The sequence below is a fragment of the Drosophila innubila genome, assembly GCF_004354385.1.
Source record: "Drosophila innubila isolate TH190305 chromosome 2R unlocalized genomic scaffold, UK_Dinn_1.0 1_C_2R, whole genome shotgun sequence".
Lineage (NCBI taxonomy): Eukaryota > Metazoa > Arthropoda > Insecta > Diptera > Drosophilidae > Drosophila > Drosophila innubila.
Window position 1 is genome coordinate 922,095 of NW_022995374.1, and position 14,561 is coordinate 936,655.

The 14,561-nt window shown below is 33.7% G+C and overlaps 2 protein-coding genes across 2 annotated transcripts; one reads left to right on the plus strand and one right to left on the minus strand.

Moving 5' to 3' along the window:
* The first annotated feature begins 9,753 nt into the window (after nucleotides 1–9,753).
* Nucleotides 9,754–10,912, plus strand: LOC117783612 (OCIA domain-containing protein 1). Its single transcript, XM_034621073.1, has 3 exons — nucleotides 9,754–9,890; nucleotides 9,949–10,438; nucleotides 10,614–10,912. The coding sequence occupies exons 1-3, from the start codon at nucleotides 9,831–9,833 to the stop codon at nucleotides 10,844–10,846; spliced, it is 783 nt and encodes a 260-aa protein (XP_034476964.1). The 5' UTR covers nucleotides 9,754–9,830; the 3' UTR covers nucleotides 10,847–10,912.
* LOC117783611 (cytosolic non-specific dipeptidase) lies at nucleotides 10,861–14,411 on the minus strand. The gene is made up of 6 exons (XM_034621072.1): nucleotides 14,254–14,411; nucleotides 12,653–13,421; nucleotides 12,118–12,185; nucleotides 11,771–12,035; nucleotides 11,455–11,706; nucleotides 10,861–11,064 (listed from the first exon to the last, which is right to left on the minus strand). Exons 1-6 carry the CDS (start codon nucleotides 14,289–14,291, stop codon nucleotides 11,020–11,022), a joined length of 1,437 nt encoding a protein of 478 aa, XP_034476963.1. The 5' UTR covers nucleotides 14,292–14,411; the 3' UTR covers nucleotides 10,861–11,019.
* Nucleotides 14,412–14,561: the final 150 nt, after the last annotated feature.

Here is a 14,561-nt window from a genome sequence, read left to right on the forward strand (position 1 = left end):
TAAGAGAGAGAGATACGCTACAGCTGGAGCTGGAACGGTAGCTGGAGTGAGCTTCGATGAGCAAAACTCTGTGATCTCTCGCTGAGCGAATAACACGTACTAAAAACAAGGTACAGTCCAGCTAATAGACTCTTAAAAGCCCAGCAATCATGTCTGATCGATTCGTTTTAAATTTAATTAACTAAAAATTTAAAAAATAGTTAAGAAGTACAATATTTTAAAATACATTAAAAATATTACAAATTTTAAATATTATTATGATTCTCAAAAAGTTTGCGTCGTTAGACTATTAATTACTTTCTCTTACGTATCTTCTCTGTCTATAAACCAATCGAGATGATATTTTTCGGAAAAGTCCGCAAAATATCGATTGTGTCAAATCTTAAGACAGTAGCTTAAAAATTGCTCTTATTATGAAATTTTTATGCATTTTCCGAAAAGGACGATGGCTCGAAAAACTCTTTTATCAACCGATCTGTATTTGTGCAATAGTGGTATTGTCAAATTAAATAAGGTGTAGGTTTTAACTCTACTATAAAAGTCTTTAAGATATGACAAACGGACTTAGTCACAAACTCATAATCCTGTGTACACTTTAGTTAATGGGCACATTTGCACTCACGAGCCGTGTGCTATTGTGCTCGTGTGAATAAGTATACACTGGTATTAGTAGCTGCTGCCTTTTTTAGTGCCATTATCGCTTCATTAAACACGTGGAAAGCTGACGGCACTTAGTTACAGAAAGAAGAGAATGAAAAATGTTATGAAATTTGTATATTGAGTAAATAACTCACTCATGAATTTAGAAGTTTGTTTAGTTGGCATCAAACGAATGCGAGAATACGTGTATTTGTTAGTTTTGTGAGTGCAAGCTCAGAGCAGCTTATCAATAGAGAGAGAGAAAGAGAGATAACTGACTGAGTTGTGAACTTTTAGCGATAATTGTTATCAATTTTTTTTTTATAATTTTCAGTGTGCAGAACTTTGTGTGTGTTTTCTCACACCTTACATAAATACTGATACACAAATAAAAAAGATGGTACTGAAATCAAGATTTTGGTCTTAGAACTAAGAATTTTGATCTGAAAAATGTGTTGAGAACATAGAGTTCCTTTAGTTAGAAAACACACCTGGCTTTAAGAACATTTCAAATATGACCAAGTGCTTATTAATAAGATCAAGTATAAGTATAAAAATAAAGTAATAAAGTACACAACAAATAAAGAAAATAAAAAAAGACAGGTTTAAATTTAAAATATTTCCGATTTATATTTTAAAATATATGCATTTCTTCTGGCTTGTGATATTTTTTTAAATGTTACTTGTTGAAATGTTTTTCCTTGGCAAAAGTGGGATTCGAACCCGCGCTTTTTTTCTACAATTTTAGGATGTGTATTCTTATATTACAAATTTCGATTTCTTAGATTTTTTTTTTTTTAGTATTAGTAATTTGGTCTTAAATTGGTCTTATTTTACAAAACAAAAGAGGTAAGATAAATGTTCTTGACGTTAGAAGTTGTTCTTTCTTTCAGTGTAGGTAAATCCACGTATATATGTTTCTGAATAAAAAACAGTTTGGCAGTTTGTTACAGCCAACACCCAACTGTATCTTATCAATGCCATATCTCACACTGCTGATAATGATAAAAAAAAAACTGAGTACACAAAGTTTTTCAGCTCAGTTGCAGTTTTGGGTTCTCATAATTTCAGAATTTTTGTTGCGTGCTTATAACGTTCATTATCTGACTAATTATGTTCAGAAGTAACTGAATTTTCAGCTTTTAGTTGGGGAAATAATAATAATAGAACCCAAAATACTGCGTGGGGGGCTTTGTTTACGATTTAGTGGGTTTCTGGGTCAAAGTTAATAGTTTCTGACTAACTAAAGTGCGCTTTGAACATTGTTTTAGGCATAGTCACAGAGCGAAAGAGACAGAGAAATGCAGTAGAGCTATTCAGATAATTTATTCTTTCATTTTGAGTCAATTTTGGTAACTGCAAAAAGTTCCGCTGCCGACCGCAGAGTGGCAAAAACTTGTGTTAATACCAATGTTAAATATTTGAGTTAGAATTTATCTTATCGCACATTTTGACTCTGATATAACGTTACGTGTATATATTTGTTTTACCAGGTACAATATAGAGTGTACTCTGCTCATACTCATACTCATACTCATTTTCTTGCTTGATGATATCACCATGCAATCTATATCAAAATTCACAGTTTGAACTAGTGACAGTTCCTGTATACACGTAAGTATATACATTCAAAACTATCTTCAAACTGACACTGTTTATTTTTTAAGTTATTTCACTTGATTCACGCTGAAATTTACTCGCTCTCTAATTAAACAGATTTTAATTTGCCCGTTCGCATAATTTGTGTCTGGCGAAAAAGAGCTTATCTCATCAACAAGAAATTCGTCTTTTCTTTAATCATAAAAACCGAAATACCAGAAGGCATGGCGTGTATTATATTTGCGAAACCTTGCATGATTAGAAACAAACGCCTCGACGCAGGCAAATAAGATGTTGGCCAAAATATTTCATTTCAAATACTCGACTTTTTACTACCCTATCTGGAGTAAAGATGCAAATAATCGTCTTGAATAACCTCATAGTTATTCTTCTTTAAACTCACATTACTCTGTCAAAACTTTCCTGACTGTCCATTTTTTTTTTGCACGAAAAAAACTTCAAACGGTTGTAGCTTTGTCAAATTTAAACCGATTTTCTTGCGAAATTTAAATATTATTTCTGCATCAAAATTGGAAAACATAATTTTTTTGCCTCACTGTCCATATTATCCCTGCTTTCGATCAATGTTAATTATATCTATATTTTCCCCATGACAATTTTTCAGAACTTTAGACTGTCATAACTTTGTCAAATCCTAATTGATTTCTATGCGGAATGTCAATTTCATTATTTATTGACCTCTATTTTGATTCTACATCAGCATTAAGAAATTACATTTTTTAATCACTGTCCATCTTCGAATATACATCTCTAAACTACTTAAGATTGGTAAGTTTTAAATCAAAGGCAATTAATAATTAATTAAGCGGATATACCCAATCGTTGTTTTTTTTGCATAAACTGTAAACTGGATGCATGTATTTATATCTGTGTGCTTTGTTTATCTTATTGGCGATACTTGCTAAAAATCGACCGTAAGACTCCTCACCTGCCCTAATCGAATCGAATGGAATCGAGTATCTTTAGCTTTTGTATACTCGCACGTCAATTGTATCGGAAGTGTCCAATAGCTGGCAAAAACAGGTCTGATAAAAGCAGAAGCTGAAACTGAATGAATTTGTTGCCTGAGAATACCCAAAATTTTAATTGCAAATGGTTATAACCTTGAATATCTGACGTCAGAGCGTGATCAGATCACGGCAGAAAGTATTCACGAGCTGATGTACTTATTCAAGTAGATTTAGTATATTTATAAGCATAGGTGTCGTCATTAAAAATATGATATGAAATGATTATGTTTAGTGTAAAATTTAAATACAACAAATATTTGATAGTTGATAGAATTCGTAATGCGCTGATAGCATCTGGAAATGGGTTCTATGTTGAAGTACTATCGTATAAAACATTGTTTGTCATTGGCATTGTATCAAATGATTGTTTGATTAAAAATATATGTGTGTATATATTTTTAAGTATTCTATATATATATTCTATATTACACTCGTTAAGTTGCGTAACACGCAGTGCAAATTGTTTGTACTCGGTCAATATATACTTATATACTTATAACTGAGAAATAGGATACAATTAATAAACACAAAGCTGAAGCTGATAATTATTTACTGGTTTCCATTCGCAATTCACATCTAATTAAGTAAATAACTTATTATTTCAGCAGGGTAAAAAAAAAGAAAATATATACATGTTTATAATTATATTTAAGATAAGATAATTTTAATTAATTGCTTTATTTACATTTAGTTTTCTTAATTTTAACATTATTTTTAAACGTTACTCAAGGTCACAAAGAATTCTTCACTTAATAAGACTGTATATTATATATTATTATTATTAATCAAGGACCATAAGGATTATAATTTTTTTATTTATTTATAATTTATTATTTCATAATTTTGTTCTTATGAAATAATTATTATTTGCGCTCCATGTTACTAATAAAGAAATAAAATTACAAAACTCTATGTGGATGTCGAAACATTTGGCTTTGTTGTGGTTTCAGTTTATTTCTCGATTAGATAGTCATGATATTTATTAATACCATTAGCTTACTTTAAATGACTAAATAAATTTCTAACTTGTGACACGCAAACTTCTTTCAATTATCGATTGAGAAAGTCACTGTCCACAATAATTGAAGAATCTGATTAAATGTTATGATATAACTCTTGTTTATTTGCTTTTTAGCAGATGTCAAGCACAGTCAGAAAAGGAAGGAAACTGTTATACTTACTTGTATTTCAAAAAGGTACTTCACTATTATGAAATATATAGTCGCGTATCTATTTCGAGTACATGTTTTTCCTATCATTTGCCATTTCTAAGTAGTTGTTATTAAACCATTGTTTAGACATTCATTGTTCTTGGAATTTTTTCAGAAATATACATTACAAGCACACACTCTTTTGTTTTTGTTTTCAATTTCAATTTAGCCAATTTTAAACATCTTTTCCGTACTTTCCTAGGAAAAAACCAAACTAACTAGCTAACGGAATGCTTACTCAATCGATCTAGGCACATGACCAAGTTTTTTTTAGCGAATGCATATGATACCATTGTTGACAAGTTTGACAATGCGATTAAAGTTAATTTTGATCAATATTGATTTACTTTTCCGATATGATATCACACTGACTCGTACTGTATGCATTATCAATTTATTTTTAAATCGAATGCAAAAGTTTACTGAAGGCAAAAAAATTTAGAAGCCAAGCCATGATCAAAATACCATTTCGCTTCAAAATCGGTTAGTATTTGATGAAGCTATGAAGTATCAAAGTATTTTAGTATGTTAAGGGGTATGTATGGGAAAATTGGATGATAGATGGCTTAGAATCGACAAAATGTAAATGCAGAATCAATAAAGAGGCCAAATGATGATCATAATGACATTCCGATTGAAAATCGGTTAAGTTTTAGCAAAGTTATGCGAGATCAAAGTTTTCGTAAAAATGTCAAGGGGAATGTATGTAAAATTGGAAGATAGATGGCTTGATGATCGAAAAATATCAAATTTTCTGGATGATAAAAATTTGAATGCAGATTGAATAAAGTGGCCAAATGATGATCATAATGACATTCCGATCGAAAATCGGTTAAGTTTTAGCAAAGTTATGCGAGATCAAAGTTTTCGAAAAAATGTCAAGGGGTATGTATGTAAAATTGGAAGATAGATGGCTTGATGATCGAAAAATATCAAATTTTCTGGATGATATAAATTTGAATGCAGATTGAATAAAGAGGCCAAATGATGATCATAATGACATTCCGATTGAAAATCGGTTAAGTTTTAGCAAAGTTATGCGAGATCAAAGTTTTCGAAAAAATGTCAAGGGGTATGTATGTAAAATTGGAAGATAGATGGCTTGATGATCGAAAAATATCAAATTTTCTGGATGATATAAATTTGAATGCAGATTGAATAAAGAGGCCAAATGATGATCATAATGACATTCCGATTGAAAATCATTAAGTTTTACAAAGTTATGCGAGATCAAAGTTTTCGAAAAAATGTCAAGGGGTATGTATGTAAAATTGGAAGATAGATGGCTTGATGATCGAAAAATATCAAATTTTCTGGATGATAAAAATTTGAATGCAGATTGAATAAAGAGGCCAAATGATGATCATAATGACATTCCGATTGAAAATCGGTTAAGTTTTAGCAAAGTTATGCGAGATAAAAGTTTTCGAAAAAATGTCAAGGGGTATGTATGTAAAATTAGAAGATAGATGGCTTGATGATCGAAAAAAAATTTAAATGCAGAATCTATTTAGAGGCCAAATCATGATGAAAATGACATTCCGTTTGAAAATCGGTTCAGATTTGACAAAGTTATGATAGATTAAAGTTGGTCACACTTTGACCCTAGCAACTTTACAAGTCAAAATTTTTTTCTAATTCAAGATGATTTTTTACAGAAAAATAAAAGGTGTCAGAATCAAGCTTAAAGTTTTGTTTTATACTATTTATGATATAAGAAGTTGATTAAAAGTGAAAACTAGATATCTAGAGAGTGAAGTTAAAGCTGATTGCATGCTGATTTTTAATTGAAATAAAAACCTCATTAACGCCACACAATTTAGCTCAAGATTAGTTTAATTTTTGCCACTGACTGACTGACTGAATGACTGACTTGCTTTTTTGTGTGTTTGCTTTTGATTTCCGTATTGCAGTTAACCTAAATGAGGAATTTTATTGACTCTCCCGGTTTTCATTTTCATCTGCGAGACTTACTGACTGACGGACTGACTGCCAGACGGAGTGAAAAAGTGATAGAGACACAATGGAGTTGACGAGTTAGGCAAATGAGTTAGTTGCACTGAACCGGAAACATACAATTAACCGTCAATCCCTAGCTAAGTTTCATAACCAATTGCATCGAAATCGCTTCAATCGGCCAAAGATACACTCAGAAAAAATAAACAAGACTTTCGTAACTTAACAGGGGATATTCAAGTGCACAGGGGATACCCAAAAGACTAGGTTTGAAATTTTCAAGACGCAGTTAATTAATTTCATTTTAAGTTCACTTTTCGAAAATTTTTAAATTTTATTTTTTTTTTGGGATACCTGAAGTATGTTTCGAAACTTATTCATGTCCATTTTTCTTAGGCACAAAAAAACCTGAAGCTTATTTACTAAAAAATACTCTTATTTTTTTGGAGATATCTCAACCAAAATCTCAGTTTATATATATTTTGTATTTAAACTCTGAATATTTTATAAAATAGATATCATAAAATTCTCAGTCAGATATTTAAACTTAATTTTATAATTTTACCACACAATAATTTAACAATTTTATAATGCCGAATTTTTCTGAGTGTACGCATATGTAGGCCCATTTGGAGGTGCAGTAGTCGAGCCGAAAATTTAAATATGGAAAGCGCCAATTTGGAGAAAAATTGAAGAGACGTGCGCGTTCCGCCTCATTGTGTGCTGGACATTTAATATAGGTGTAATTTTCAGATACCTTCTTTAGAGAAAGAAGAAAGAAAGACAGAGAGAGAGAAAAAAACAATATGAAACAATATTAAAGTGGAAGCATTAATTGTTGCTACGTGGTGTTCTATAAAAGCATGTCTCCAAGCATAAGTATCACTATGAAATTATGATCTACCCGCGACGTGATTCCCATTTTGGGGTTTCGTTTTGATTTTGATTATGACTTTGGGCTTGGTTCCTTCATTTTTGGGACAACTGTTGCTATCAGCGATTACAGTTACAATATGACGACTCCTCTTTCCAAAATGCAATGATAATACTTATTGTATAGCCGCATGTAAAATTAGTAAGTAAAACAGACACTTTGGTAACTGTAGTTTCACTTTTGGGTGCACATTCTTATATTCCGATAATGGATTCAATTCGCTTAAAAATGTGATAATAAAAGTAATTTAATTTATTTTAATTTTTATTGACAATTTTTATATCGTAATTTTCTTTATTATAAAATTACTTAGAGTATTTTTTTGCAATTTTAAGATATATTAAAATAACAATATTTTACTATATTATTTTTAATATTTTTTTATACAAAAATTCTATATATCATTTTTATAATATACAATTGATTTTAATTTTAATAATAATTCGAATCTTTATTTTTATATAAAAAAAATAATTATCATTTATAATTATTATAATATAAATCAGTTTTAAATTCTTTTATTGATATAAACATACAAATCACACAATATTTTGAACTTTTATTGTTATTTAATGATACATATGGTAAAGATTTTTTAAATACTGCATGTCTTCTGTTTCCACAAGCCGCTTTATATAAATACAATAACGCCAATTTATTTAATTATAAGTCATTTGATTTAAAGCGTTTAGTTGAGCTCTGGGATATTTAAGGTGCAATCTGCAATAATCGTCGTCATATGCAAATGCGATTCGCAGGTGGTCGCTTATTTTAATCAAGGTGCATTGTCCGAGTATAAAAAACTATCTTGAGTTGAACACGAAACTGCACATGGCAATCAGGCCAAGAATAGACAAACTTGACTTGGCCAAGTTCTTCTAGACAATCAAGAGGATTGACTGACCACAACTGGCTAACTTAATGGCCATATCCGGTTATTTATTAATGAACTTGATTTTACAGTTGCTGCAAGTTGCAAGATGCTTAGTTGTTTAGGTCAAGGTCACACATTTATTTATTGTTAACTAGAGTTGGCTAAAACTCACTTTCGTTTGAGTCTATGAGGGACAAACCCAAAGGAGGTTTATGACTTATAGACTTACTTGGATACACGCACACACACAAACACACACACACACACACACACACACACACACACACACACACACACACACACACACACACACACACACACACACACAAAGACAAGCTGTTGATGCCCAAGTCACCCATGTCTGTTGGCCAATCTGTTTGTTGGCCAATTCTGTATTTGGCGTTGGCATCGCGAGCTGCGTTCCTTTTGCCAAAGGCGTAGCCAGAATTCAAGTTAAAGGGGGCAACGGCAGAAGTTAATATTATTTAATTTTTTATTTATTTATTAATTAATTACAATATTCATTTAATACATTATTTTAAAAAAATAAACAGAAATGTGAATAAACTATAAAGGAAAAGCTAAAACTATCAAGTTTAAAATTTAAAAGAATAACAAATTTTTAATTATTTAAAACATATGAGTAACATTTGTAGAGTCAAGGCAGCTACGCCCCCTTTCCCCTATTCGCCCCTAACTTTCTACGCCTCTGACATTTGCTTTGATTTTATTCATGCGTCAAACAAAAACAGTTGCTGTAAAAACACGAAGCCGAGATTTTTCACAAGAAAATATCCATGTGAAGGCGAAAGAAATCAAAACAAAGCAAGGCGCAGGCGCAGAGTCTGCCTCTTGCCTCATGTTGCAAGTTGCTAGTTGCATGATGGCACTGGGAAGGGGAACAGGAATGGAAAGGGGATTGGGAATGGCCGACTGACGTTTGCGTGACAGGCGCGGTAACATCTAGACATTGATTTGACTTTGACCAGTTACCAATTTTGGCAAGCGAACTTTCATTTATTGTTTTGTTCAACTCCAGTTGTTGAATGCTCGAAAAAAAGGGTAACCCCCCTCCTTGCAACTTGATCTCCCGCTTATTTTGCAAAAGCTGAAATCAAACATACAATTGTTTAATTGCAAATAAACATAAGTAAAAAATTAGATGGACTTTTATGATTAGAAAATGCGTACCCGCATATTTTTCAACTTTCTTCAACTTGAACTTGAAGTTTAAAATTCATTGAAAGGCATCCCAATTGTTGAGCTGAAACCTTTTCAACTTTCAATAGAATTTAATGGAATTTGAATAATCTTTAGTTTACAAGTACAATAGACCTTTAAAAATTTGCGTTCAAATTTAACGAACAACTGAAGTATGTTCAGTATAATCGAAACGAATTGCAGAAATAAAAATACCAATATATCGATAAGTAGTCGCACTGAATACAAAACGGACTATGTATCGATAAGTAATGCTTATCGCACTGAGGGCTAGACATATCGATATATCGATAAGTATTGAACCATCTCTGAGACCGGCTATTGTTGCAATTTCGTGATTCGTTTATTATTTTTGATCATTAAACATGGACTTGCCACTAAATGAGGGAAATAGACAACAACCAGCACCAAATCAGCATCCATTGGTATTTAAATATATATTTAAATAGATTATATTTAATATATATATTGAATCGCATCCAGGCAGACTACAACTTCACTGCCGATGAATTAAAGGCGTTACGTGAATGCAACCAGGAATCGTTTGTCCAGCGCTCGCTGCCCTTTGGCACTGGACTCGGTCTCTTGGCCTATTTCGGGGTCAAGAACGGTTATCTGCGGGGTAGCGGTAAATATGGAGCAGTGCCCAAAGTTGTCATGGGTGTTGTACTCGGCTATTTTGTGGGCAAGTTCAGCTATCAGCAGAAATGCGCCGAGAAAATCATGCGATTGCCCAACTCACGACTTGGTGAAGTACTCCGGCAACGCCGTCAAGGCGGCGGTGTCATCAACTCGATCACACCCGACGAGAATCTGGGACGGGCATTCACACTGGCCCCCTTCACGCCCTCCTCGGCGGATGTCTACACCGACGAGGGCTTCAAGCCCTCGCGGAACACATCCCTGAACCTGGACACGGATACACGACACGCAGTTGCCGGACTCGACGATATCTACAGACCCAATTTGGACTGTATGTATAACCGATTACCAAGTTCCGATTTCCCTGTATAACCGATTCCCCTTCACATAAACCCGATTCACTTGAATAACCAATTTCCTACACATACTTCCACACTTATTTTCCTAACTTCTGTAGTCCCCATATATACATATATTTTTGATTAAATGATATCTTTTTTCAACAGCTAACACAATGGTAGACACTGAATTGCCACTGGAGCCGGCGAAGCCAGGAGAATCCTATGAAGATTTGCGTAAGAAGAATCGGGAAGATTACACGAAGCGACAACAAAGTCCCTATTCAAGGCCCTACGAAGCTCCGATTCAGCAGCGAGTTGTGGAGTCTCCAGCACATGAACAAAGTCTTGGAATTGGCAGTGGCAAGAAAAACAAATATGGTGATTCCTGGACAGATTAAAATTTAAATTCTTCGATTGCAATTGTTAATATTTATTCGCATGTTGAATACAAAACGTATACAAAAGTTGAACGTTGTTGTAATATTTTATATATGGATTAGAATATTTTATGTATAGTTTGTGATGTTCCATCGTGATGTTTTAATTGGGATTATATCCAGTGAAATCCATTTTACAACTTGCCCACTTCGTGCAGATAGGCACCCAGCAATTTGGTCTATAAAGAGAAGAATTTTCAGTTAGAATGTAGCTGCAGAATATAAAAATTGGGATAACAATAGTAATTTGAAAGTACATATTACTAAATCTGAATTCGGAATAATGTTAAGAAAAATAAAATTGGAAATAAAAATTGGGATTTTAAAAAAGCGTAAGCCAATAATATTTTATTAAAAATCGAGCAATTTTTCAATAATTTTTAATATTTTAGCAAAGTTCTAGAAATATTTCATATAAGGAGAATTGTCCTATTATTATTTTTTTTTTTAAATTTCCTCATCAATGCTACATTTTATTGCTATCCTTAAATTTGATTCTAAGTTTAATTTTAATTTTTTTCTGTAGCTTTAAGAAAATGTTTGATATTTTTAAGAGGTTTTAAACTTACTCCTTCGATGTAGTTATAGATGTCAATCTTCTCGTTCTGCGAGTGAGCACCATCGTCGCAGGCACCCACGGGAACCAGGATCACATTCTTGCCCGTGGCCTCCTGCAGAGTCAGAGTAACGGGAATGGATCCTCCCTCGCGTGTCATGTCGGGTTCAACATTGAAGACATGTTTCACTGCCCGCTTGGCGGCCTCGTAGTGGGGATGATTGGGATCCTCGGTCCAGGGCTTGCCAGCTGACAACAATTGAACCTTAAAATAGATACAACAGTTAAACATAACTTTAAATATATATATTTATGATAGATTTGAGCACCTTCATCTTGTTGGGAGATCCACGCTCGGTCCACTTATCATTGATATATTTGACAACGCATTCTTCAATGTGCTTGGGATCCTGATCCGGCACCAGACGAATCGAGAACTTGCCAATGACCTTTTTGGGTATGACAGTCTTGGCTCCTGGCTCATAGAAAGCACCTTCGATGCCATGAATGGACAGACTGGGATAACGCCATCTGGCCTGCAGCAATCGCATCTTGTCGCCATTGTGGGGCAGGTGTTCGGTGCCCACGTCTTTCCTATGAGAAACAGCAAACAGATTGGGAATAAAGAGATTAAGATGATTTATAACACCTCCTCAGATAAGATTAAGCAACTAACTTGTATTCAGCCACTTCAAAGTCGATATTCTTGTAGATTTCTTCTTCGTTCTTCAATTGGGGAGCCACCTATATAAAGAAAAGAATTACAAGACCTTAGCAACACATTAACACTCTAAATACAGAGCTGGAAATAGTTAATAAAACATGTTTAATATCATTATTGTTTATAAAAAAAAATCCTTAGAAAGTTTTTGTTAAGTTCTATCGACACAGTTCAGATTCAATTTAATTTAATACGAATATCGGAGTTTTTATGGAAAAAAAAAGATAAAAAAAATTGTAAAGACAAAAATTAAGAAAAGTCAAGTTCAAAAATATTTTATTGAAAATTTTATTATTATTTTGACTTTTCCTAATTTTTCACGGGTATTGAATTTCCTAAAATGTTATTCCTTATTTTGGTTCAAACTTAAAGAAATCTAGAGTTGTTTTAAATTATTAACTAATTTCATCAAATAATTGTGTTTCTGAAAAAATTCTAATAATTTAACAGAATAACTGAATAATTTAAAGTTCAGGAAGTGTTAACTTACATCACGATCGATGCCTGGAATGAGGATCTTGGTGTCCTTGTCGACCAGAGTGCTCAACAGGTAGCAGAGATCGGGCATTGCCTCGTGCACAGTGCCTCCAAAGACGCCACTGTGGAGATCCTTGCTGGCGCACTCGACTTCCACCTGGAAATAGGCCAGACCACGCAGGCCATAGGTCAGACAGGGACGCTTCTTGCCCAGCCAGTAGTTGTCGGAGATGCAGACAAAGTCCACATCGGCGAGGAATGAATCCTTGCGTGCCATCAACAGTTCATCCAATCCCTCACTGCCGCTCTCCTCCATGCCCTCGAATACGAACTTAATATTCAGAGGCAGTGGAATATTCAACTTGTTGTAGGCTTCGATGGCATGAATCCAGCAGAGAACTGGACCCTTGTCATCGCTCGAACCGCGTCCAAAGAGTTTCCCATCGATCTCGGTGAGCACAAAGGGATCGGTATTCCAGCCGTCCTCCTTCAAGGCAGGCTGCACATCCAAGTGACCGTACACCAGAACGGTCTTCTTAGTCGGGTCCTTGCCGAGTGTTCCCAATAGAGCCTTCGGCAGTGGCAACTCCTGACCCGAGGGCAATGTCTGTTTGCCGAGATCAACTAACTCGATTTCAGTTCCCAATGCCTTCAATTTATCGGCTGTCCAATTGACCATGTGATCGATCTCCCCTCGTTTCTCCGGCCATGCGGATACCGATTGTATGGCGACTGCAGTCTTCAGAGTCTCAATATAATCAGCCTTCTTTCCTTCAACAAAGCTACAGCGATAAACTAGATTAGCTATATACCATGTAGATTGAATTATACTATATATGAACTATAATTGTTGTACGTTTCTTGGGAAATTTCACTGATAATACACATGATAATAACTATGCGCTGGAATTTATGCTCTGTGGTTATACGTGTGGTTAAACCACAAGAGATTTTAATTTTTTTAGTTCCTTATCAAAAAATCTACAATGCAGTTACCACATGGGAATAATAAGAATTACAAAAATATGTATTAATTTAATCAACATTTTACATACACATGCTAATCTCTTACATTATCCACAAAGAAAAAATTGTACTTATAATTAGATATTAGATATATCAATTTATTTTATTTCTAAAATCTTTAGAATGAGTCTTTTTCGAGCACTTGGAGAAAGTATTTTAGCATATAAATTTGCATGGAAAGAGTATTTCCAAATGCGAGTACATTCTTCTTGTTCTCGTTTTATCTTGTTATTCCTATTCTGATTGGACAAAGAAAGAAAAGGCAAACAACGGGAGGTTGTTGTTTTTTTTTTTTCTTTATTTTTCCAGTTTCGCCATTTACGACAAATGTTTCGTGCAATAAATTTTTAATTATAATTTAATATATACATTAATTATAATCAATTGAAGCTGCTCTCTTGCAATTTTAAACTCAATGGGCGTGCACTTTCTTCCCGCTTGACAACTCTTATCATTCGCAGAGTTGACACTAACCATAAACAACTTTGCAGATAAGCAGGATATATATACATATATACATAATTGTATGCAACGTCATCCCACACACACACACACGCAATCAAACATTCTATTTACTGTTTTACTTACTCAAATAATTGCTTAATTTCACTTGGTAGCTCTGCCATTTTTAAAAACTTTTTATGGTAACAAAATCGACAAATATCACGTAGAACTATATTCCTGTTTCTTAAACAATTCCAGACGTCTTTGCGATCCGGCTTTTAAAGTGCGAATGAGAAAAGAACGTGTAGCAATGAGCAAAAGAAAACAATTAATTTGCACAGAGAGAGCGGCCTGCTGAGAGCGAGTCAACAAGTGCAGAGCGAGAGAGAAAACGAATAGTAGAAAATATCGATAGGCGATAGTTGCAAATAAAATGCACACAGAATTAATAT